The sequence below is a fragment of the Abramis brama genome (assembly GCF_963993115.1).
Source record: "Abramis brama genome assembly, chromosome: 3".
Classification (NCBI taxonomy): Eukaryota; Metazoa; Chordata; class Actinopteri; order Cypriniformes; family Leuciscidae; genus Abramis; species Abramis brama.
The window spans coordinates 35,234,788-35,257,758 of NC_139965.1; the positions used below are offsets into that span (position 1 = coordinate 35,234,788).

A 22,971-nucleotide genomic window follows, 5' to 3' on the forward strand; every position below is an offset into this window, starting at 1 on the left:
ATGTAGCCGGTTTATAAAAGCAATAAGCCCAGTGAATCTGTAGTTTACAGTGATTTTAGAATAGCTAATGGTGTTGCTAGGCATGACACAGGACAGTGTTCTTGCGGCTTTGTTAAATTCTGCACAAACACAACCAAAGCTAAAGCTAAAGCTAAGGAGCTAAAGCTAAATGTTGCAGCTATCCCCTCCTGTTGCAGATCTCCTACTACTTATTTTTACCCTAATGTGTGCATGCATTGTGTCAGTGTGATTCATGTTTCTCGGTATCTTATACGTGTGTTCGCTTGCTGCCCCAATGCTTTATAGTTTCTTGCTCTCTGGTCAGCAGCTGTTGTCCAGGCCGAGTCAGATGGCGCTGGGTACAGATTGACCTTGAGCTGCTGAAGCCCACAGTTCTGTCGATTTGGGGTGGTTAGAATGAGCCCAGCATGCTGACAGACAGACTTCCCAGTAACAAACCTCATCAAACAAGGCCAGACAGTGACACAGTGTTCCCAGAGACTGCCTTCAGCACAGGCGGCGGACGGGAGCAAACATCATTGCCACAATCAGATCCATTATCCACCATCCGTCACAGAGCAAACAGCCAGCATCCGTTACAGGCCTGCAGGATCACCGCTGACTCTTCTGCTTATCCGCGCACACTCACATTAAAGGCCCTGCAGGGGAAATATTATGAATGCATTACGCCAGCTGTGAACAGCTCATCCAAACTGTTGTGTGGGTGTGTATCGGTGTGTATGTGTGTGCGCACACAGTTTAGAGGAAATACACCAGTGTAATGAACATAGATCAGAAGATTATGAAATTTGAATGTCAGTTATATCCGGTTTTGCCATGTTTTGTTTGGGTATGAACTATGAACACACATTTTAGGGTAACAAGGTACAATCTACAAACAGTATAAAGGACCTGCGCCTGGACACGACGGCAACGCAGTCCTGAAGTGTCAACTAGTCTCTCCCCTGCGAAGGCCTCTTTCCCTGCCCTTTACCTCTGTACAGATAAAACGCTGTCAAAATAATTCCAGTTCACATGGCTACGCGGAAGCGATAAATAATTCTGTATTATACATTTTTAAGGCCAGACAAGTAATTTGTTGAGGTCAATTTGTAAAGAAAGACTATAGGCCTGCGCACATATATATATTCAAACGTGCATACCTATAGACTAAACACGTAATATGCATGTGCACGCTGTCAGCGTTTTCACAGGTTTGCGTTTTTGAAGTTTGCGCAGAGAGCACCTTGGAACCTATTTCAAGGTTTGCGTTCTCAAACCACCAGGCACTGTTGTTGTGCGAATGAGCGTGCCGGAGCACATTAAGGGTTTTCTGTTAGAGAACGGTGTCATGTTAGCGGGCCCCTAAGTTAATGACTAATGATCTTTGCAACGGAAGTGAATCAATCAAAACTAACTTTAACTGGACAATAACTTTATTCTAGAGCTGCTGTAAAGCCAAAACAATCTCTGTTACTTTAATTTCCTATTATCACTGTAAAACTGCTTTGAAACAATCTATATTGTTAAAAGCGCTATATAAATGAAGGTGACTTGACTTGACTTAAAGCATGAATATTTTGTGTAGATTCAAAACACATTGCATTTATAACAACATGATTCATACAAGTATAACACTGATTTTCTCAGTGTTAAATCTATAAATCATTGACAGGAATGTTTTTATTGGAACAACAACAACAAAAAAAATTATATCACAATGTGCATTAGATTTATTTGTGTTCAGGTGTTAGTAAACATTTAAGAGATAGTAGACCGAAAAAGGAACAGTCTGTCATTTTATCACCCTCGAGCCATTTCAAGTATGTATGCTGTTATTTTTATGTATGCAAAAGGAGAATTTGTGAATATTTTTTTTATGCAAATTTGTTAATGACCATGTCCGTCAAGCTTAAAGGCACCATTCACCAAAATTGAATATTATGTCATGATTTACTCAACCTTATGTTGTTCCAAACCTGTATGACTTACTTTCTTCTGCTGTGGAACATATGAGATTAAATTGGAAGAACATTGACTTTCATCATAGGCACACACAAAAAAAAGACAGGTTTTACAAAAATAATGCAGGTTTGGAATGACATGAAGGTGAATAAATGATGGCGTATCTTTCATTTTTAGATGAACTATCTATTTAGTAAGCACAAAATAAAAATGTATAAGTTGGCATGGTCCATATGACTCATGCACTAGGTTTTTACTAAGTCTTCTGAAGACATGTGATGGCTTTATGAGAGGAGCATTTCCCTTCACTGAATCTCACACATCAGCCCCACTCTTGGCGCCAGGATTACAATCATTAATGCCATCACTGGTTTATATGTGTCGTTTCTCGGCATATGGTGCCATTTTGAAGAATAGCCTTTGAAAACACCAAGAGAGGGATTTCTTTCCCCTTTAATAATGAAAAGCTATCGTATGACTCCAGAAGACTTATATAATATAATCCACTGTGTGGACTACTTTTATAACAGTTTTCATTTTGTGATGAACTCTTCCTTACTTCGTAAGTCTTTGTTATAGGAAGGTGTGTGCCCAGACTTGCCCTTGGCATGAGGGAACAAGAGGTTTTTTTGTGTTGATGGCTTTCCATGCTTCCCCTCGCTCAGTGGCTCATTTGACATGACTGCCTAATGCTTTCCACAGTGCTGATCTTGGATCAGAGTTGACATTTGCTCAATACTCGGAAGCTGCACTGCTGCTGCTAAATCAACACACTGATGTCCTGAACTGAACAGTGACAGTTTAGCACTGCTGCTTCTGCAGACGTGTCCCTATAAAGGCCTCTGAACAGTTGGGGTTAGAGTTTAGGCTTCTTCTGAGGGAAATAAACTGTTGTTAGTGAGATTTATTCTGATATTTATGAGAGCATGAAAAAGACAATAATATGCACAATTAATGTGCACAAGAGACTATAGCAGTAATAACTCAACCGTTGCAATAATTTGCCTCACTTTATTTGTTTCTAATATTAGCTTCTGTATTTCATTACGATATAATTGGGTAAATTTTTGCAGTCTTATTAGTTTTTTATTACTGTTGTTCCTCTGTTGGTTATATAAGCCCTGTGATAATTTTCATTCCAAATATTAATTATAGCAGTATTATCCACAGTTAGAGTAAATAATCTTTATTATTTTAATCCTTCATTATTTTAAGTCCAAGTGCTTGTCTGATTTTAAATGGGTTGTTGGAAAGAAGATAGCACCGAGGCGTCAAAGCATGAAAATCCTCTCTTGATTTAAAAGGAAACAAAACACCAAAGCCTGGATCAATAGCTGTTCATTGGAGCGACCCTCTCCAGCTTTATGAGAATGGATTGTGTGTTCTGGACAACACGTCTGTCCATCCTGTGACCTTGTCACTAAGGGCTCTTCCCACTGTCTTATCTCATCAGTCCTTTGCCTGCTTTGCATCACAGATTTGAAAACATAAGATCTGTGATGTTAGACATTTTACACAACTCTCATGCCATTTCTTTCCTTAAAAGCTCATTTAATCTAATTCTAAACCAGTTATTCTCTGTAACAAATTATATGATCAATAAGTTATAACAACATGTTTTTTTTTACATTGCTTTAACTCATAAAAATGAGTTATATCATGACAACTCTCGGAGAGATTGGCATGGTTATGGATATGGCAATGTTAATGAATTTGGCCTTGGTGGAATAGATCTGCTACGCTGCTGCTGCTGCTGCAGTTCAAGTACTGAGACTTGCTACTGCCAATACAGTCACAGACATGAGCATGTAAGACAAGCTGCTGCTGCTGTGGCACATAACATAGACGATTTAACCCCCGTAGCAGATCTATACAGGTGGAGCTGGGGAAGGTGGAGGGTTTCTGAAAGTGTGCTACAGACTGCTAATCCCGGTATTTGTTTGAATGTTGAGCTGCAGCTCATTGGACGCTGATGCAACAGCAACCAATCAACTGTGCCATGTAGATAATGATGTGATTGCTACCAAATGAGTCAAAGACTTATCAGCCTGTGCCAGAGTTTAATGCCAGAACTATGTATTTAAGCAAATTTCAGCTTTTACACAAGATTCAACACATTCTTTAAGTCAGTTTAATGCAATTTAAGTTGAAATGACTTAAACATCCAAGTTGATTGTACTTAAAAATTTAAGGCAGCCACTTTTTTACAGTGTTGTCATGGTCAGAAAGAGCACGACGAAGGAGAGGGTGATGGATACAATGTCTTTACAGTTTTTCTGAATTGCTAAAACACATTTCTTGAAACCATCACTTACTTTCTCAAAACCTTAAACACAAAACCAAATTTTCAAACCACATTCACAGAACCTCTGACTCTTCTGGCAAAATCAAACAATTGCCTCAAAACCATTTTATCTGTGCTCAAAATCAAACAATGCTTTCAGATCATGCACACATGCATCATGGATGCATGTGTGTGGGAGAAATTTGGAGTTATCTGAAGAAAATATTGTGAAAGGCTTATTTGCTGCATGCATTTTCGTGTTGGATAGCCGCAAATGTGGAACTTCATCGCCGAGGAAGCACGCAGATAACTGTGGTAACAAACCAAGCAGTTCTATCGAACAGTATTTTTCAAATTTGACACTGTTAAGTATGTGTGGTGTGCAGGGCGTGTTTGAACCCAAAATTGTCAGATATAGGCTAGACGAAATTGCGTGGCAGATATAGTGTTGTAGCCGCGTCTGTTCGATTGGTAAAATGTTACAAGGCTACTCAGTTTTGTGGTAACGTTAGCCATGTTCTTCATGTACCGGCCTTTTTACAGCTTCGGCTGAAGTTGTCCTTGTGTTAATTGTCGTGTAATAACTTCTGTATGACCTGGCAATAAACATTTTTGTAATTGTGTCTATAATGTGATTGGCTAAACTTATTTTATTTCGGGTGCGGGTCGGGTGGCGGTTCTATTTTAAGCGGGTCGGGTGCGGATTTTAATTAGTGCTGCTGTCGGAAAACGGGTCGGATGCGGTTTGAAGCACTGCGGGTGCGGATTTACAAATTCGGACCCGTGCAGGACTCTGATGTACAGTTGAACGCCTAATCTCTCCATTGTCACGCTGGACATCAGGGACCTTTTTGCTGTCACTCTGAGCTACTGTTATGAGCCCGCAGTGAAACAGCCAATCAGAGCAGAACTCCTCATTACTATTCATGACCCTTCCAAATAAGGTAAAAACAGACCATTTCATTCTCGGGCCAATTTCTAGGGTTGAAAATGGACCTGTAAAACCATATCTGGACATTTTAAATGCCCTTAAATAAGCCATACTCTCTATGTAGATATCAGAGACAAAATTAAAATATTACCGTATTTCAACACATTCTAGGGCACCTTTAACTTCAGGCAGCTGCCGCCTCAACTCTGATTGGTTCTGTTCACGAGCTGGGGTGGGACTTACAATTTTATTGGGTCCATCTGATGTTTGTCACTGACTGAATAATTCATAAATACTTTAGATTTTTAGAATACCTAAAAATCATACTTTAGAATACCTTTCACCCCACTAGCGACGGCCCTGCTAGTGACTAACGAGAACTAATACAGACAACACAGAAACTGAACTAAACAGAACATACATGTGACAAGTGTATACTAAAAAAATGTTCCCTATATGTGACTAATATGACAATATTAAATAGGCTTTTTTTTTTTTTTTTTTTTTTTTTTACAATTTTAGAAGCCTGGTAGACTTTTTCAATCATGATCTGTGTTATCTGGGTCAGCTGGAGAGATTGAAGGATGTGTCAAGGCTTGCACTATCTGTCACGTCCTTCTTAGCTGGATCTCTTAGGACCCAGAAGTGGAAATGAGTAAAAGGTTATGTCAACTTTTAACGACTCTGGCAGATGGCATTTCTCATGAGGCTCAGGAGAAGCTTGTATGAGGCAAGTTTATATTGTACTGAAGGTGTGAAGCACATTTACAAGTTTACTTATGTGGTACTTGTCCATATATATATAACATTTCATGGGGTTAGCTGGCTCCGAATTGGCGTGCTGTAAGAGTAAAAGCTTTATTTGATCAGTAACTTATTTCTCAACAGTTTCAAAAAATTTAAATAAAAAAGTTTACATACACCTCCATTTAAATGTTTGAGGTTGGTAAGATTTTTTAAAAAGTCCTGAAAGAAGTTAAAGTGCTCACCAAGGCTGCATAACAGTAATATTTTAGAAATATTAATACAATATAAATCTTACTGACCCCACACATTTGAATGTATTTCAGTTGTTTCAGTTTTAAAACTAAAAAGCATCACACATGTATTATCACCCTGCTCTGTTTTAGATGGGTCATACTCAAACACCCAGACACCCCATAATATGATAATATTCTATACTTCCTTCTTACAATTTTCCTCTCAGGTCACTTACTTCACATTTTTCTCTCTTGTTATTTTTAGCCTCTAAAACCCCTGCCACTTCACATCATTGCAGAGTGTGGCAACCCAACAAGCCATAAAATGACAGTTACTTGTACTCTTAGAGGGCCAAATAATCACAACAATGATATTTACAGATTTTTTGATCAAGACATCCTGTCTCCTGCTGTGTTTACATGCTGCCTGTGTGTCTCTTTACACTCCAGAACAATGGTTTCACATACAGGACTGCAGCGCCTTCTAAACTTTGTTTTGCACTTTGTTTTGACGTAGTGAGCCACATTAGTATTCTTCCTGTGAGAATGTATGCTTTATTTAGGTGTGTATGTTATAGGTTACAGAATATCATGTATGAATATTTGCATTAGTTGTACAAACAGGGAAAAGTGGGAAAAGTCTGAAAATTATTTCATACAACATGCAACATTTTAATTACAAAGTATATTACCAGAATTACAAGTTGAATTGAAAAATAAATTACATGAATTTCAGAATGTCTTATTTGGTTTGTCTTCCTTTAATTAGAGAGAGAGAGAAAAAATCTAGATCAGACTTTTGGACCCCCACTGTACTGCATTTGTTCTTACTCTAATATTGAGCTATGGTTGGACTAATCATTTGTTTAGATTCGTCACATTTGATTTGTAGTACTGTTTGTGCTCTCCTTTGTTATTCATATAATATTCAGTGAGACAAACCAGGGCTTGTGTTTATTAGAATCAGCTTTCTAGAGGCGTGTGTGTATTTGTTCCTGTGTGTGTTGTTGTGTGTGCTGCTGGATGTGTGGGTAGGAGTGACCTTCTCTTCACACACTTTTCATTCTGGTTGCTGAGAGATCTAAATGAAGTCCTTATGTTTCTGTAAATGCTGCTGCAAGTATTTATTTATGTGGACAGTAATCACACTGAGAAGTCCTCAGATAAAATCTCACTCAATGGTTTTACTCTCCCTAATATAAAGGCCCTTACAAAACTTGGACATTGTTTGCTGCTGACTATCCTGAAATGAGACCTGAACCTATGTCATGGTCTTTCCGTTCTTGAACTAATTTTAATTAATCAAGCAAGATTTTGTGAATCCAGTGCAAATCAAAATGGCACAAAATGGTAAATAATGGCGCTAATACCAGTAATGTGACTAGCGCAAACCAAAATTGAAATACTTTCCTCCCAAACATTTTACATCTAAAAGGGAAAATCCTACAAATGCATATGCAATAAGGTCAGCAGCAAAAATAATTGTCCAAGCCTTTTAAGTGCTAATTTTTCACTGCAGCGTGTCTTTAGTAAATCCTGGCAGTAGTTTTTTAACGCCAAAATAGGGTTTGCGCTGGAGCAAGCTGTTTGTAAATCTGGCCCTACTGTAATATCCGCTATAGAGAAATCTTCTAGCCATGATACTTAATTTCTAATTTCCTGAATCGTGTTTAGCTTGTTCACATAGAGAGGTGGTAAAGTGTTGGAATTTTGTCTTATGATCTGAAATATGTGTTTGGTTGGTTTCTTAGTGTCAGCTTGAGATGATATAATGAGTCCAAATGACAGGAAAAATCTTGAATTGAGGGCTACCAAAGTAAATCTATGTGAAGAACATACACGTATACTTACTGTACTTACATCATAATACAGTTTTATATAAACTTTTTCCACCCTCTCACTGACCCTTCAACATTTTTCACACTGCACCGCAAATCATCACATAAGCAGTCCAAATGAACAGGTTATTCACACTGCCCACGTGAGCAGAGTGGTGACGTGTAGCAGGAGCGTAGGTCCAAGTAGAGTTTTCGGCACTGAGTCTATTGTTGCCTTGCCTGAACACTTCAGCAACATGGAAAAGCCTTTTTGTCTTTTGCAATGTACCCTTTTTTGAAGAATCATGCATAATACTGGATTATTTAAACAGTTTATAACTACAGTTTGGGTTTGAGTGGGTCAGAAATCGAATCATTTTAGAGCAAGCCTTTTTTAACACTCAGTTTCAGCAGACTTTTCAGTAGAGAGTTTTGAAAAGTTACGGTATTTTTACAGGGAACAAAAAGAAGGAAAATTGTATTACCCTTGTAAGACTTGTTTTACAGTTTTTCTGAATTGCTAAAACACTAAACCAAATTCTCAATAGCAATTGAGAATAATTGCAATAGCAATCTAAAACAATTTGTCAAATAAATCTCTCTTTCTGTAAAACATTAAACAAGTTCAGGTAGTTAAAACACTGTTTGCAAATCTCATGCACTCTTTTTCAAAACTCTAAACACATTCTCACTCATTAAAACATATTTCGCACTGTGATGCACTTATGTTTCAAAACGTTAAACACAGGTATTCGAAAGTTAAACACAACTACAACACAGTTGTCATCGTTTACACACAACAACTCAAAATAGTTCACACTTATTTCTAATGATGTGACCAAACCAACTGTAATACAAGTCAGTTCAGAGCCAAAACTGACTCAAAATGTTGGAACAATGGAAACAATATAAGAGGTAGAGGAGGAAGAGTATGTGTATAAGAGGTGGTGAACAAGGAGGAAGAGGATGAGAAAGAGCAAAGGTGTGGAGAATGTTGTCAAGGCTGGATCTGCTTTAGGGTTTTTATCTTTGCCTGAGATGACATTGTCTGTGATGTGGACAAAGTCCTCCGGCCGGACCAACATGAAGACATGATCCTGAAGCAGAATCAATCTCTCACTGACCTTGATTTTGTTGCACAACTCTTCTGAGTGACTGTAACATGCTTTTCATTTAGAGTTTTTTTACTGTAACCTTTTTGGCTTTTGCAGTTGGGTCACTGTATTTTCACAGTATGCAAGAGCTGAATATACAGACATTCAATACTACAATATTCAGTATAATACTATTTGCAGTCCACAGTATACAACTTATTCATCTTACTACTGTAAGCTGTGATTACTATACATTTTTCTGTAATTGCAAGCTTTTTTTCTGTAACTGCATGCTTTGGATTCCGTGTTCTCCATTTTTGTCTGTAGTGTCTAACGAATGATCTGTAGTGTTTATAATATTGACTCGTGTGTATGATCTGAAAGCATTGTATGATTTTGAGCACAGATAAAATGTTTTTGAGGCAATAGTTTGATCTTGCCAGAAGAGTCTGAGGTTCTTTGGTTTTGTGTTTAATGTTTTGAGAAAGTGAGTGATGGTTTCAAGAAATGTGTTTTAGCAATTCAGAAAAACTGTAAGAATTTACCTTAAACATTATAGTATATTTTGTCTGTTTTGTGTAAAAAATATATATCTTGTTTTAAGAATGCTTGGATTTATTTTATTTTTATTTTTTTTACTGCAAAAAGACAATAAAGAAAACAGTTTTAGAGTAGTATTTTCTTAGTGTAGAACTGAAAATAGGAGTGTGAGAAAGTACCTAATTTTGAACACAAAATGTGGGCTGTAGTTTTGGAAATATATGGCACAAAATTGGATTGTTCCCAGTGGGAACCATGACAAGAGCAGGAAGAGAAGAAGTGTGTGTGTGTGTGTGTGTGTGTGTGTGTGTGTGTGTGTGTGTGTGTGTGTGTGTGTGTGTGTGTGTGTGTGTGTGTGCGTGTGCGTGTGCGTGTGTGTGTGCGTGTGTGTGTGTGCGCTTGTACAACTATCTTTGTGAGGGCCAGTTTGAGTTTTAGACCATTGGAGTGCAAAGTGAGGACATTTTGGCCTGTCCTCACTTTCTGAGACCCCTTTAAAGGCCTGTTTGAGGGTCAATACTTGGTTTTAGGGATAAGGTTATAATTAGGTTAAGGGTAGGTTTAGGGTAAGGGTTCGGGTTAGGCACTTAGTTGTGATGGGTAAGGTTAGGGTAAGCGGTTAGAGATGGCATTGTGTCAATGAATGTCCTCATTCATGTACAAGAATGTGTGTGTGTGTGTGTGTGTGTGTGTGTGTGTGTGTGTGTGTGTGTGTGTGTGTGTGTGTGTGTGTGTGTGTGTGTGTGTGTGTGTGTGTGTGTGTAAAAGAGGCTAAAGAAGAGCAGAAAAAGCATACGTTGTTGTAAGTTGTTGTGCAATAGAGTTGCATGTTAGTCTGCTGCAACCTTATGCATAAAGCCATGAGTTTTTATCTTAGACAGGACAAGGATGCAAGGGCTAGAGGGAAGGACAGCAGAAGGACATGACTACTTACATAAGCCACACGCTTTGACTGAATCCAGTCTGACCGGAGTGAACTGATCTCCCAAATGCAATCTCAGTCAGATTCAGCACATAATAGCACACATCTTGAGGAAGAGGACACAGCAGACATGTTAGCATACACCAGCTGGATGCCTGGAGGTTTCCATGCTGCTGTAGCCTTGGAGACACAACCATGTGGCCTTTAGAGACCTCACTGTCAACCAGCACTGACCACCCACGGATTAGTACACAGTAATGCTAATAAATCAGATCTGAACACATAGATGAATGAGTTGAATTCAAAGTAGTGACATTTAACCACTGCTAATTACCCAGGAGAAAAGAAAACTGAATTCACATACTAAATTAATTACATATTCACTTCTACAAAAAATAGTTTTAGTGTTAGAATTAGTCTGTAGCTGTAATGCAATGATCCAAGGAAGATGAAGAAGATCAGGTATTAGCACAGGGTTTATTTAAGCAACACAGAACAAGATACTTAACGTGCGAGACAGTGGGCTGTGCACAAACATTACCGGACAACTAAACAGAACACAGACAGGAACTTAAATACACACTAGGCGCGTTTCCATTACAGATTTGCGCAAAACTTTTGCGATTTTTTTCTAAATGTCGACAAAAAACTATTGCGAAATGACGGCGTTACCATTAACCGATGTTATGCGACTAAAACTTCATTTTTTCCTCTCGCGATAAGTAAAATCATTCCAAAAACCATGGCGATGGATGTTGGTAGGTTTATGTACTAATCCCAGCCACTGCACTGGCCATTATTATTAATCGAAGGAGATGTATGTGTGTTTCCAAGCATTAATGGTAAGGAACGACCCTTATTATACTTGTGAGCGGCACATATGAGGTGTTTCTCGGTGTTTCTCCCTCATTTCTGATTCGAGGTCTTGATTGTGGCATTTATTTGAGGTTTAGAATCCATTATTCCTGTAATTCTTTTGTCTTATATGAATTTAATAAAGAACTCTGTCTCGTATTATGTCCAAACACACCGCGTCATCTACGTCAGGTGACCTGTAAATGCGCAAAAACTGTTTCCATTGCAGTTTTGCGAAATATTTATTTTTCGAATTGCCTGAAAAACCACCTCATGCGAGCGTAAAAACTTTTTTGCGATAAATGGGAGTTTTTGCGAAATTGACGCGTTTCCATTGGGCGTATTTTCAATTCGCAATTTCAATTTGCACTATTTGAAGGGTAATGGAAACGCGGCTAGTGACGATTAACTAAATGACAAACAGCTGTGATAAATGAAGTTAATGTCCATGGTGACTGTCGAGTGGCGGGAAACTAGAACAAAGGGAATGAAATACAATGAAACATGAATGAAAACAAAACGGACTGAACGTGATTGTGACACTACCATTCAAAAGTTGGTTTGCTTGGTAATTAAAAAAAAAATAAAATATATATATATATATATATATATATGTTTTTATTATGCTCACCATTCACCAACGCTGCATTTATTTGATGAAAAATACAATAATATTGTAATATATATTTACGATTTAAAATAACTGTGCTATAATAACTGAATTTTCAGCATCATTACTCCAGTCTTCACTGTCACATGATCCTCAGAAATCATTCTAATATGATGATTTGGTGCTCAAGAAACATTTTTTATTGTTATAAGTGTTTAAAACAGTGCAGCTTAATATTTTTGATACATTCTTTCAGGATTCTTTTATGAATAGAATGTTCAAAAGATAGATAAATGTATTGACTGTTTTTAAAAGAAATTAATGACCCCAAACTTTTTAACAGTAGTGTCTTTGAAAGTACATTTTAATGACTATTTGACTGATACCACTGCTTCATTTATTTATTCTGTAGTTTAAATAATTGTGAAGGTTTGTGAACTAATAATAATTAACCAAGTCTGATACACAGCCGTGTTTTTCACAGCACGTTTCTAATGTCTCTCATGAGCATTGAGGTGTTTTAACAACACTGCTGTATTCCACCTTCACAAAGTTTAACAGACCAACATTTAGCACCTCAGTTTCTTTTCCAAGTGTTTGCAACGCAGCACAGGTGATATTCACTCATTCTCTGAGTGCAATATATATATATCAAAATATAAAAAATATATACTTTTTTTGATGAATTTATATTTTAAACCCATATTACACATTGTCCTTAAAAAGAATCGTGATCTTTATAAAGTTTAAATATATTCAGTAAAAAAATAAGTAATAATTGCTAACAGTACAAGTTCAAAATAGCAAATATTCAAGTGACCTCAACACCCTTTTAGTTACTCTTTCTGTTGCTCCTTGTGTGAGAAAGCGCATGTGATGTTAAAAGTGTTAAATTATTGATGTCGAGGTCTTTTGATTGACTGTGATTATTTTGTGTTGGGTCTTTCTAGTATTTTGAACTACCTGTGGCCTTGTTTGGTATCAGTGAGGTGTGATATTTTGCTCAATCATTCCAGGCAGAAAATGTGATCAGTTAAATCAAGATATAGCTCAACCATTAAAGTTGCCCCTTTTATGCTTTTTTGAACATTACATTTCTTTAGCAGTTTATTAATGTAAAAGGTCTGCAAAGTTTTAAAGATCAAAGTGCACGACAAATAAAGTTGTTGTCTCCTAAACGAAAGAATCAATTCTAAACTGCCGAAACGAGTCATCGGCAAATTCTGTTTCGCTTCCTGTTACATAATCACGTAACAGTGTGATATTTGCATAATTCCAGCCTATGGGCTTCATTGGCTTTCCTCAAACAGTGTCTACTTTGAACCGCCCTCAAACACTGTAGTTGTAGCTGAGGCCTGGAAGAGTTTGGTTCGTGTTGCTGCAGATTCACTTTGCATGCTCTTCAAAAGGATGAAGACTTGCGCTGGAATTGATATGGAAAACCGACGCCATCATTGTATGTATACAAGTGCTGATGAAGCCTCTGGAGCTAAAATTCAGATATGGTTATGGCCGTTTCATTTCCGATGCGCTGTAAGCAGTAGACCAATCGCAACAGCCTTGGCCAATGGAGTAGTTTTGGGAAAGGAGGGGCTTAGAGAGACTAAATCTTCGAACAAACTGTTTTCAGATTCTTTGAGATATGAGGTGATGTGCAATGTATTGAGAAAGTTGAAGTGTTTTGTTTACCTTGGGTGACCTTTTGATCACACTAAACACTTCCAAATGTTTCCTTTGTCCTTAGAATAAATATGGTTACCATTCAAGCACTGCTGGCCCCACAGATTCACTGATTTGATTTCAGTCTTGTTTATCTCCAGGAAGGGCTGGAGGCCTCAAGCCCACAGAGTGTTAATATCATCATCTTTCCCAATATGCTTTATTGAATCTGACTGTATCTCTGGTGTGTGTGTGTGTGTGTGTGTGTGTGTGTGTGTGTGTGTGTGTGTGTGTGTGTGTGTGTGTGTGTGTGTGTGTGTGTGTGTGTGTGTGTGTGTGTGTGTTTCTTATTTTGGTTTCTCTCTGGTCTGAATGGAAAGGGTGAAGGAAGTCAGAGGGGAGCTAATGGCTGGAGTTAGGCTTCTTGTGAGTTGAAATGAAAGTCTTCCACCCGCATATTTAAAAATTAAAACGGGTCAGGATTAAAAATTTAACGCTGCAGACTTGAGAATCTAATCCACTGAGAGATGAAAGTCTGGGGAGCGTTCCTGATCTGCGGTACACAGAGAGGTAGGTGTGTGAGTGTGTTTGTGTGTCTCAAAGAAGGGTTATTATATAGAAACTGACATAATCCCACACCATTATGATCTGTGTGGGAAAGAAGAAAATGTATCTTTTGTGTTTTATGTAACAGTTGCTACTGTAAATTATTGAAACTGCTTTAAAAACTGACCATCAGTCTCATCTTTCTCTCCTGTTTCCCTTCTTTCTTTCCCTTCTTCATTTCCCTCATTCTCTCGAACCTCCACACAATCCCATCTCTGGTTCTACCATGTCCTCCATTCAGCGAGCTCAAACCAGAGCAGTCATGCTCATGAGTACCCAGACTGCCAAGAAGGGGGTAATGAAGCCAGCCTGCTGGTGTCCCCTCTGGTGGTGGCTGGCATCGTCATCGGGCTGGTGCTCTTCCTCTCCTGCGTCACCATCATTGTGGGCAGTCTGCGCAAAGACAGCCGACTGCGCAACCCCCACCTGCGTGCCAGCTACGGTCAGTGACCTAACTTCATGGGCTCCATAACATATCAAAAACACATAGGTCTGGTTTCACAGACAGGGCTTAGATTAAGCCAGGATCAGCCCTTAGTTCAATTAGGAAATTTAAGTAGCTTTTAGAAAAATATAGAAAAAAAAAAAACATACTGGTGTGCATCTTGAGACAAAACAATGGCTCTGACATATTTTAATATATGTCAGTGCAAGTTACTTTCAGTTAAAACAGCTCAAACATGCATTGTAGTCTGTTACTAGGCTTAAGCCTTGTCTGTGAAACTACTGTGTGTAGTTTTTGGCTCGATGGTGTTTTTAGCCCCCAATGGCTCCTTCCAGGCAGCTAACCCTAACCTCAACCTTTAACCTACCCATCCCCTCGCTGCCTGGAAGGAGCTGTTGGGGGCTAAAAACACCAAACACCTAGTTTTTGTCAAGTACTGTGTTGTGGCAGAAGTATTTGTTTGACATGCATGACAAGTTGGTTTTTCATACTTTTTTGTTAATGTTATTTTGAAAATTTTAAACTTAAGCATCCCTTCAATGCATTTTTTTTTTTTTTTTTGAGTTCAGAGAATGATGCCAGCCGAAAGCCTGTCCTTGTATAGCTCTACTGAGTCTATCGGTTAGCCTTACCCAGTAGTTAGTAATATGGCCAGCAAGACCTTCTTTCTATATTATTTGGCATTGACTGTATTATAAACTGCAGCATTTTGAAGGTTTAGGTATACAGTACTTTGGATTTTACTGTCTTAGCAGAGAAATCACTGGTGTATTTTATCATGTTCCATGGGCATATTCTGTTTTATATATATATATATATATTTTTTTTTTTTACTGAAATCTAACACACTTACTGTATGTTGTTGTGTTTCTGTGCTATCTTTCTTTTTTTATCTTATGCAGTGACATTTTTACTATTATGTTCAGTTATATTATGAAAATTGTTGTTGTTTTATTTTTGATTGGGTTAAATGTACTATGAAAAGATTTAACTGTTATTTTATGTATGATCATTTTATTCTGATCTTTACAATTTATGTGGCACATTACTGCAGTTTGTTTTGTGATTGTGTCACAATGTAATGCATACTTTGTTAATCCAGGCAATTATTGATAGATAAGGCACCTAAAATGAATTGGACACATAAAATAAAATCATTCACATTCTCATTGCTGTTCAACAATTACAAATACTGGTAGTGTCTGTACCTACAATGCTATTATGTAGCAGTATGTTTTATGCAGAGGTATACATTTTTTAGACAAAATCTTTTAGATTGGATATCTGCATGTTCCTTTACCTTGATGTATTTATGTGTACCAGACCTTTAAGGGTTAATTCACCCAAAAAAAAAAAAAAAAAAAACTCATGTCGTTCCAAACCCGTAAGACCTTCATTCATCTTCGGAGCGCAAATGAAGATCTTTTTGATGAAATGTGAGAGCTTTCGACTTAATTTAACAATTTCTTCTGTTCCGTGTCAGTCTCTGACGCTATTCACGTTGTAAACACAGTGCAGCACTTCCGGGTTCTACGTCAGAACACCGGCTCAGTATTGGTCGGCTCTTATGTCAGCACCACACGCATGCATCATTGTGCTCACGTGAACAACGTAAGATACTGCCTTGGAACGACAGAAGGGTGAGTAATTAATGACAGAATTTTCATTTTTGGGTGAACTAACACTTTACAGAAAATGGTTTTATGTCATAACCATATTTTCATGCACATTACATTGTCACTGCTAGTGCAATGCTTTAAAGGGGTAGTTCACCCAAAAATGAAAATTCTGTCATCATTTACTCGCCTTCATGCCGTTCCAAACCCATAACCCATATTCGAAACACAAATGAAGATGTTATTAATTAAATCTGAGAGATTTCTGTCCCTCAATTAAAAGTCTCCACAACCAAGACGTTGATTGTTCAAAAAGTGCATGAAGAGATAGCGGTTTAATCCCAGTATTCTGAAGAGACAAGATCCCTTTATATGATAAACGGATTTAATTTTGGAATTAAAAATGGAAGCTTGAATGTGCTTGTGTGATGTGAGAACATATCTTGTTCTTAAGCATCAATCAACTATGTTTGAGCTTCCACTATATTTGATGCGTTGAATGTATGTGTGTTGATCAATATATATGTGAATAAAAGCTAAAAATTAAATCTGTTTATCACATAAAGTGATCATTTCTTTTTAGAAGTCTTGGGTTAAACCACAAAGCAGCAAAGTTTTGGTGGAATAGATTTTCAATGAGGTACCAAAATATCTCAGGTTTCATTAAAAATATATTTATATATATTTTATATCATTTGTGTTATAAAGATGAACAATAGTGTTTTGGGTTTGGAACGACTTGAGTGTAGAGAGGTGAGACGATGATTAAAATGTTTGGGTGAACTATCCGTTTAAGAGCATGACAATATTGGTTTTGGCAATAAATAACGTACAAAACAATTTGCAATGTATGAAAGTCTCACTAAAATTCTCAAACTTATAATATAAGAAACAGAAATCCACCTGTTTTGTTGTTGTTGTTGTTTCTACAGCTCCAGATGGCCTCTCATATGGTGGCTCCATTGGAGAGCTGAGGTCCACTTGTGTTGAGGACTTTCCCCCTGCTTTTGACTTTGACTCCTATGTGGAGACACTTTCTCAAGTCAACGTCATGTACCCAGATTCCCCACCTCAGTGAGTAACATTTTACCTCTGGATTGATAGGGTACAACATAAAGGCACCACGGTGTAAAAGGCTCCTTTGATTTTATTTTCCTCTACAAAAACTTGCTTCATGCAGCACTTTCCAAAACATCCGCTTTTCAAGATGAACGTAGATTCTGGACTACTTTGATCTAATATTTTATGGTTTTTTAAATGTTGTAGATTCAAGTAGCAAATGAGAATTACTAAAATTATTGAATACATTTTGAGACAGAGGTCTTATTAATGAATTTCTTTCTTTTTTTTCAAGCTAATTAGAGCAACAGTTTTTCATTATTGGAAGAATATGTAAAAGTATTGTATTTGGGGCTAAACGCACAATAATTAACATGATAATAAACAGCTGACTGACTTTTCCATTTGTTGACATGACATTAGATTCAGATGGTAAATATCATATATTAAGCTGGGTGAGATAATCACCATATTTATAATGAAACCATCATATTTAAAAAATATGATATTAATCATATCATATAATAAAATATTATTTGTTACTACTGTAAATCTAAATTAAATTATTGTGGGATCTCTTTCAGTGCTTTCAGGATATTTACTTTTTAAAATAATTGTATGTATTTTCAAAATATATTTTTATATTAACATTTTAATGACAGTATATTTACTGAACAAAAATGAATAATTTTATTTATCAAAAGAAACAGAAAATAGAGCAATCTTTGTTTTTTGTTTTGAACAAGTATCAACTTAGACATTATTAAAAACATATTATTTAGCTAAAGTATTGCATAAATAATGTGTGCCTATTGCCCCATGCTGGTGAGCCTTTTACCTCGTGTGTGTGGTAAAAGGCCCACCTTGCCACTTCATACACTTTTTTACGGTTTTTAAACAAAATAAACCACTTTTATGATTTATTTATACACAAAATCTGTTGCTCATATATATTTGTTTCTGCAATCATACAGTATGAGAATAGTGAAAAGCACATTTTTCTTAAGGTGTGCCATTAGCCCCATTGTACCCTATATACTGTATATACAGTGGAAGGAAGAGGAGGAAGCGTGTGCGTGTGTAATCAGTAATGAGATCACTTTTATCGGCTGTGACAGAGAAGGCACACTGCCTCTTTAATGGATTCCATTCTGCTGGCCTTTCCACCATCTTTAAAGGCTTTAGCATAGCATGGTCTGATAACTAAGCTAAAAGCCAGTTTGAGAAGATGAAGATAGAAATAGTCCACCATAATTTTCCATATTTCATTTCACTTGAAGTGTAAAGCCTGGGACACACCAAGCCGACTTCAAAGAACTAGCGGCGACGAAAACCGACTGTGTTGTCGCCTCTCGTCGGCTGCGTCTGGACCAAAAAGCTGCGCCTGAACACACAGCACAGACTACAGCCAACTGCAAACTAGCATGTGCGTTCTGTAAGGAATTAACTGACTATAATATCAGCAGCTATCAATAGTCTATATTCGTCATTCAAAAGGAGAAACCGAAACAAAGATATACAAGATATTTGAAACGTAAACAAAGCCGCATTACCATTTTGCTTACCATTTTGAATATCAGTTATGTTGATGACTTTCTTCATTTTAAGCGACTCATGATGTTATGAAAATATTCACGTTTTGGAATGCTCGGGTAGGATAACATAACATTAGATCAGCCTTCTGTCTGTGTCGTCTTGACTTACTTGCTCTCTTTCATCACTTTCGCTTTAATTCTCGTGCACTGATTCATTCGCTAAACTGAACACCCAATCAGAGTTCCCCTCTCACTGATGGTCCTGGCGGCGATTCAACATGCTGAATTGGGCAAACTGCCCTGACTTGAGCCCAACAAGAGCCGATGTGTGGAACACACCACAAAAACTATAGCCCGACAGACACTCGCCGAGCCTTAAATTTCACCCACCTTACCGAATGCAGACATTCAGTCTTAAATTGTCTGTTTGAAGAATGAAACCTGTTCTAGTTAAATGAGTTATGAAGTCTGGAAAAAACAGAATTGCTCTGTGTTGACACAAACCCTCCTCTTTAGGGACATGTGTTGGCTAAAACTAGAGTCTGTGTTATTTTTTATTTTTTTGTATTACTTGAAAGTTTAGGGATTATAGAGAAATGGTCAAAAAAAGAAAAAGAGTCTGCAATAACCAGATGGGTAGTTGTATTCACTCTTCTCAGCTCTCAGTCCTTTTCCTTTCTCTGTTCAGAAGGTTCTCTCATCCTGTTAGGAAGGTTGGACACCTTCAACTTTTAGCCTTCAGCCTGTTCTCCTAACAAGCAGGGATTGCTGATAAATGCCATGGCTTTGCACTGAAAAAGGCTTGGTGTGTTTGATCTAAATGGCAGCTTGTCTAATTGGCATCTTCAAAGAATTTGTCAGTTCCCTTCCTTGCCATTTAGCCTGCCTGCCTTCACACAGCGACCCATAGAATACTCTTCTCAGGTAGGGGAGCCCATCACAGAGGGATGTTTCAGAGTGAGAAAGGTTTTATTGTTTATCAGATCATTTCAATACAATGACTTTAGGTTGGATGCGAAAACCAGATTCTAAAAAAAAAATTGAGTAGCTCCAATGAGTAGTGGCATTTGCTGTTTTTAGCATTTGTTTCTCATAAGAGCTCCACGAAAGCAATTTGATTATGTAAAGGAACCTCACTAACACACTACAAAAATCAATGCAAAAACATTATCTGAGGCAATACATTTCAAAATGATTATGACCATCCTACAGTCTCTAAATTCTATTATTTTATTTTAAGAAACTATAAACTCCAAAACAATTGTAACTTTTTGGGGGATTGGATATACAGTACATTCTGATGTCTTCGTGATATCATAACAGTAGTATATAATTCAGAACATATTGGGAAAATTCAAAAATTGTCAAAATCGTTTTGAAGTTGTCACGTTTTCATGGACTTTTAGTTGTTTTCTTCTGTTCTGTTTTCTTTAGATCATCATCTTCATTAGTTTAGTTCAGTCACCTGTGTTTAGCTAATCATCTTCCTCATTATCATTACCGACATCACCTGTGTTCATTCATCAGTATCACCATCACCTGTTGTCATAATAATAATAATAATTAATCATTTGTTACATTTATATAGCACTTTTTCTGAGACCTCAAAGCGCTTTACATAGAAGGGGGGAATCTCCTCAACCACCACCAATGTGCAGCATCCACTTGGATGATGCGACGGCAGCCATATTGCGCCAGAACCCCCACCACACACCAGCTTATTGGTGGAGAGGAGACAGTGATGAAGCCAATCAGTATATGAGGATGATTAGGAGGCCATGGGGCAAATTTGGCCAGGGTTAAACCCCTACTCTTTTTCGAAGGACATCCTTGGATTTTTAATGACCACAGAGAGTCAGGACCTCGGTTTAACGTCTCATCCGAAGGACGGTGCTCTTTTGGCAGTATAGTGTCCTCGTCACTATACTGGGGCATTAGTATAGTGCAGTATAGTACAGACCACAGGGTGAGCGCCCCCTGCTGGCCTCACTAACACCTCTTCCAGCAGCAACCTGGTTTTCTCAGGAGGTCTCCCATCCAGGTACTAACCAGGCTCAGCCCTGCTTAGCTTCAGTGGGCAACCAGTCTTGGGCTACAGGGTGATATGGCTGCTGACTAAATGCAAGATGCATTTCGTCATGTCGTCATCTGTTTAATCATCTTGTGTATTTAAGTTCTCCCTTTTCACTCTTCAGTTGTCGGTCAATGTTTGTGTTTAGCACTCTGTCTGTGCACGCACACTGTTTCGAGTATTCGTCAGTTTAAATAAATATTGAGTATTTTGGATCTCTGCCTGGAACTTCATCTTCTTCTACCTTGAGACGTTACAGAAGTGTATAGCTTCTGATTATTCAGTAATGTATTCCTTAATGAAGTCAGTGATGTTAAAACTCAAATACCACTTTTAAGGTCATTGTGATTGTGGAATGTATTGCACAAACCGTCACCTTTAGCCTACTCAACCAAATAGACTTGTATTAAAATATTCTGTTGGCTTGCATTAAAATTGCATTTCTAGTATAGTGTTACTGATGATGATCGACCAATGAAAAATCCTGAGAGTTATGATAGTGGAGAGTAAAAGTAAGAGAAAAATTAAGCAACCAAAACATGGCACTCAGAACAGAACAATAGACTATAATGGACTATACTATCATTCTGATAGACTATACTATCATTGCTGTAGTTTTAGTACCTGGTGTTTCAGTTTTTATTCTTTTTTTTATATTTGAGGGCAAAAGGCACTTTATCTTTAAGCCACATTAGGAAAGAAAAAATATACAGGTGTCTGACCCATGCGTTTATCCACTGACCTACAAAATGATTGGACCGAGAGACTCCCAGATATGAAATGAATGAGAGTGTGCGCTCTTGACAGCACACACTGCACACTGGCAGTTTTTAGTAGATGGGAAATAAAGAAATGTGCATTGCTACACCCACATGCATCTAACATGCCAAAACAAACCTTTCATTTGAGTTTTTTTTTTTCTGGAAAGTGCGATATGTTTGTCGTTCATTTATGCATTTGACTTGAGAAAAAAGAATAATTGCTTTCAGATGTCAGGAGAGTGTACTTCAAGTCTACTCTTCAGTTTTTATGAGCTATAGACCCAATTTACAGATTAACATTACTTAGACACTTCATCAAAAACAGTTAAGTTTGTGTGAAAAACATAAAGGTGATCTGATATTACATCTCAATGTCATGACAGCGTGGAACATTCTTCAAGAACATGGAATTCGAATATATTTGAACTGGATATTTATGAAGTGAACCAAGGTGAAGACTTAGCTCATGAATATTAAGTTACATGGCTGGACAGTTTAGGAAAATTACCTGGCAATGTCAGCATGAGCCAATTATAATTCGTGAACTTGATGATGTCGTAACCAGCCCATCTTTCCATTTAATCCCCATTTAAATTCATTCCAGCGCCACTGGCTGAATATATTGAACCGTATCGAATGGATTGCGTGTAAATGTTTCCCTGCTCTTAAATATAACCCGTGGTGTGCTGCTGTAAAAGATGTTGACTCAACCTGACTGAAGTGAAGGTTGACTTGTGACTTCATGCGATTGACCTGACTGTTGAGTCAGTTAATCTACTCTCAAAGTGACTTTGTCTAGTTAGGTTATTTATCACTCCTGTAGTTATTCTTTCTCAGTGCTGAAGTGCTTCCTCAGTTGCATCAGATGCCTAAATTGTTAAGCATGTGGCTGTCTGTTTGTGCTTGTGTGTGCGTATCAGAGAGGAAATGTTTAGTTAGGGTCATGCTTGTGCTCAACTTGCCTGCCCTTCATGGCTTGTTTCACAAAGTGCCAATGGTATTTACATCTCTATGACAGTTCCATTAGGCTGGCAGAGCCCTCTGGTAAAGCTCTGTGAAGGGGCTTTTTAACAGGGTGAAATTACCTCTCCACAAGAGCAAGAGCTACCTGAAAGAGCAGGGCCTCCTCCTATTAAAAAGTAAATTATGACTGATATAGAATATTAGTGCTGGCCTGGAGGCCTATTAAGAATTACTGAATGGTGTGTAATTCTATTTGGG

At 37.7% G+C, this 22,971-nt stretch overlaps 1 protein-coding gene across 1 annotated transcript in view; it reads left to right on the forward strand.

Annotated features, from left to right (window-relative positions):
* bean1 (brain expressed, associated with NEDD4, 1) overlaps positions 1 to 22,971 on the forward strand; it is a 63,385-nt gene that overhangs the window by 24,381 nt on the left and 16,033 nt on the right. Inside the window, exons 4-5 of the mRNA XM_084109826.1 lie at positions 14,505 to 14,705; positions 17,257 to 17,398. Of these exons, the coding sequence (XP_083965952.1) occupies positions 14,505 to 14,705; positions 17,257 to 17,398 (343 nt within the window). The remainder of the gene's footprint in view (positions 1 to 14,504; positions 14,706 to 17,256; positions 17,399 to 22,971) is intronic.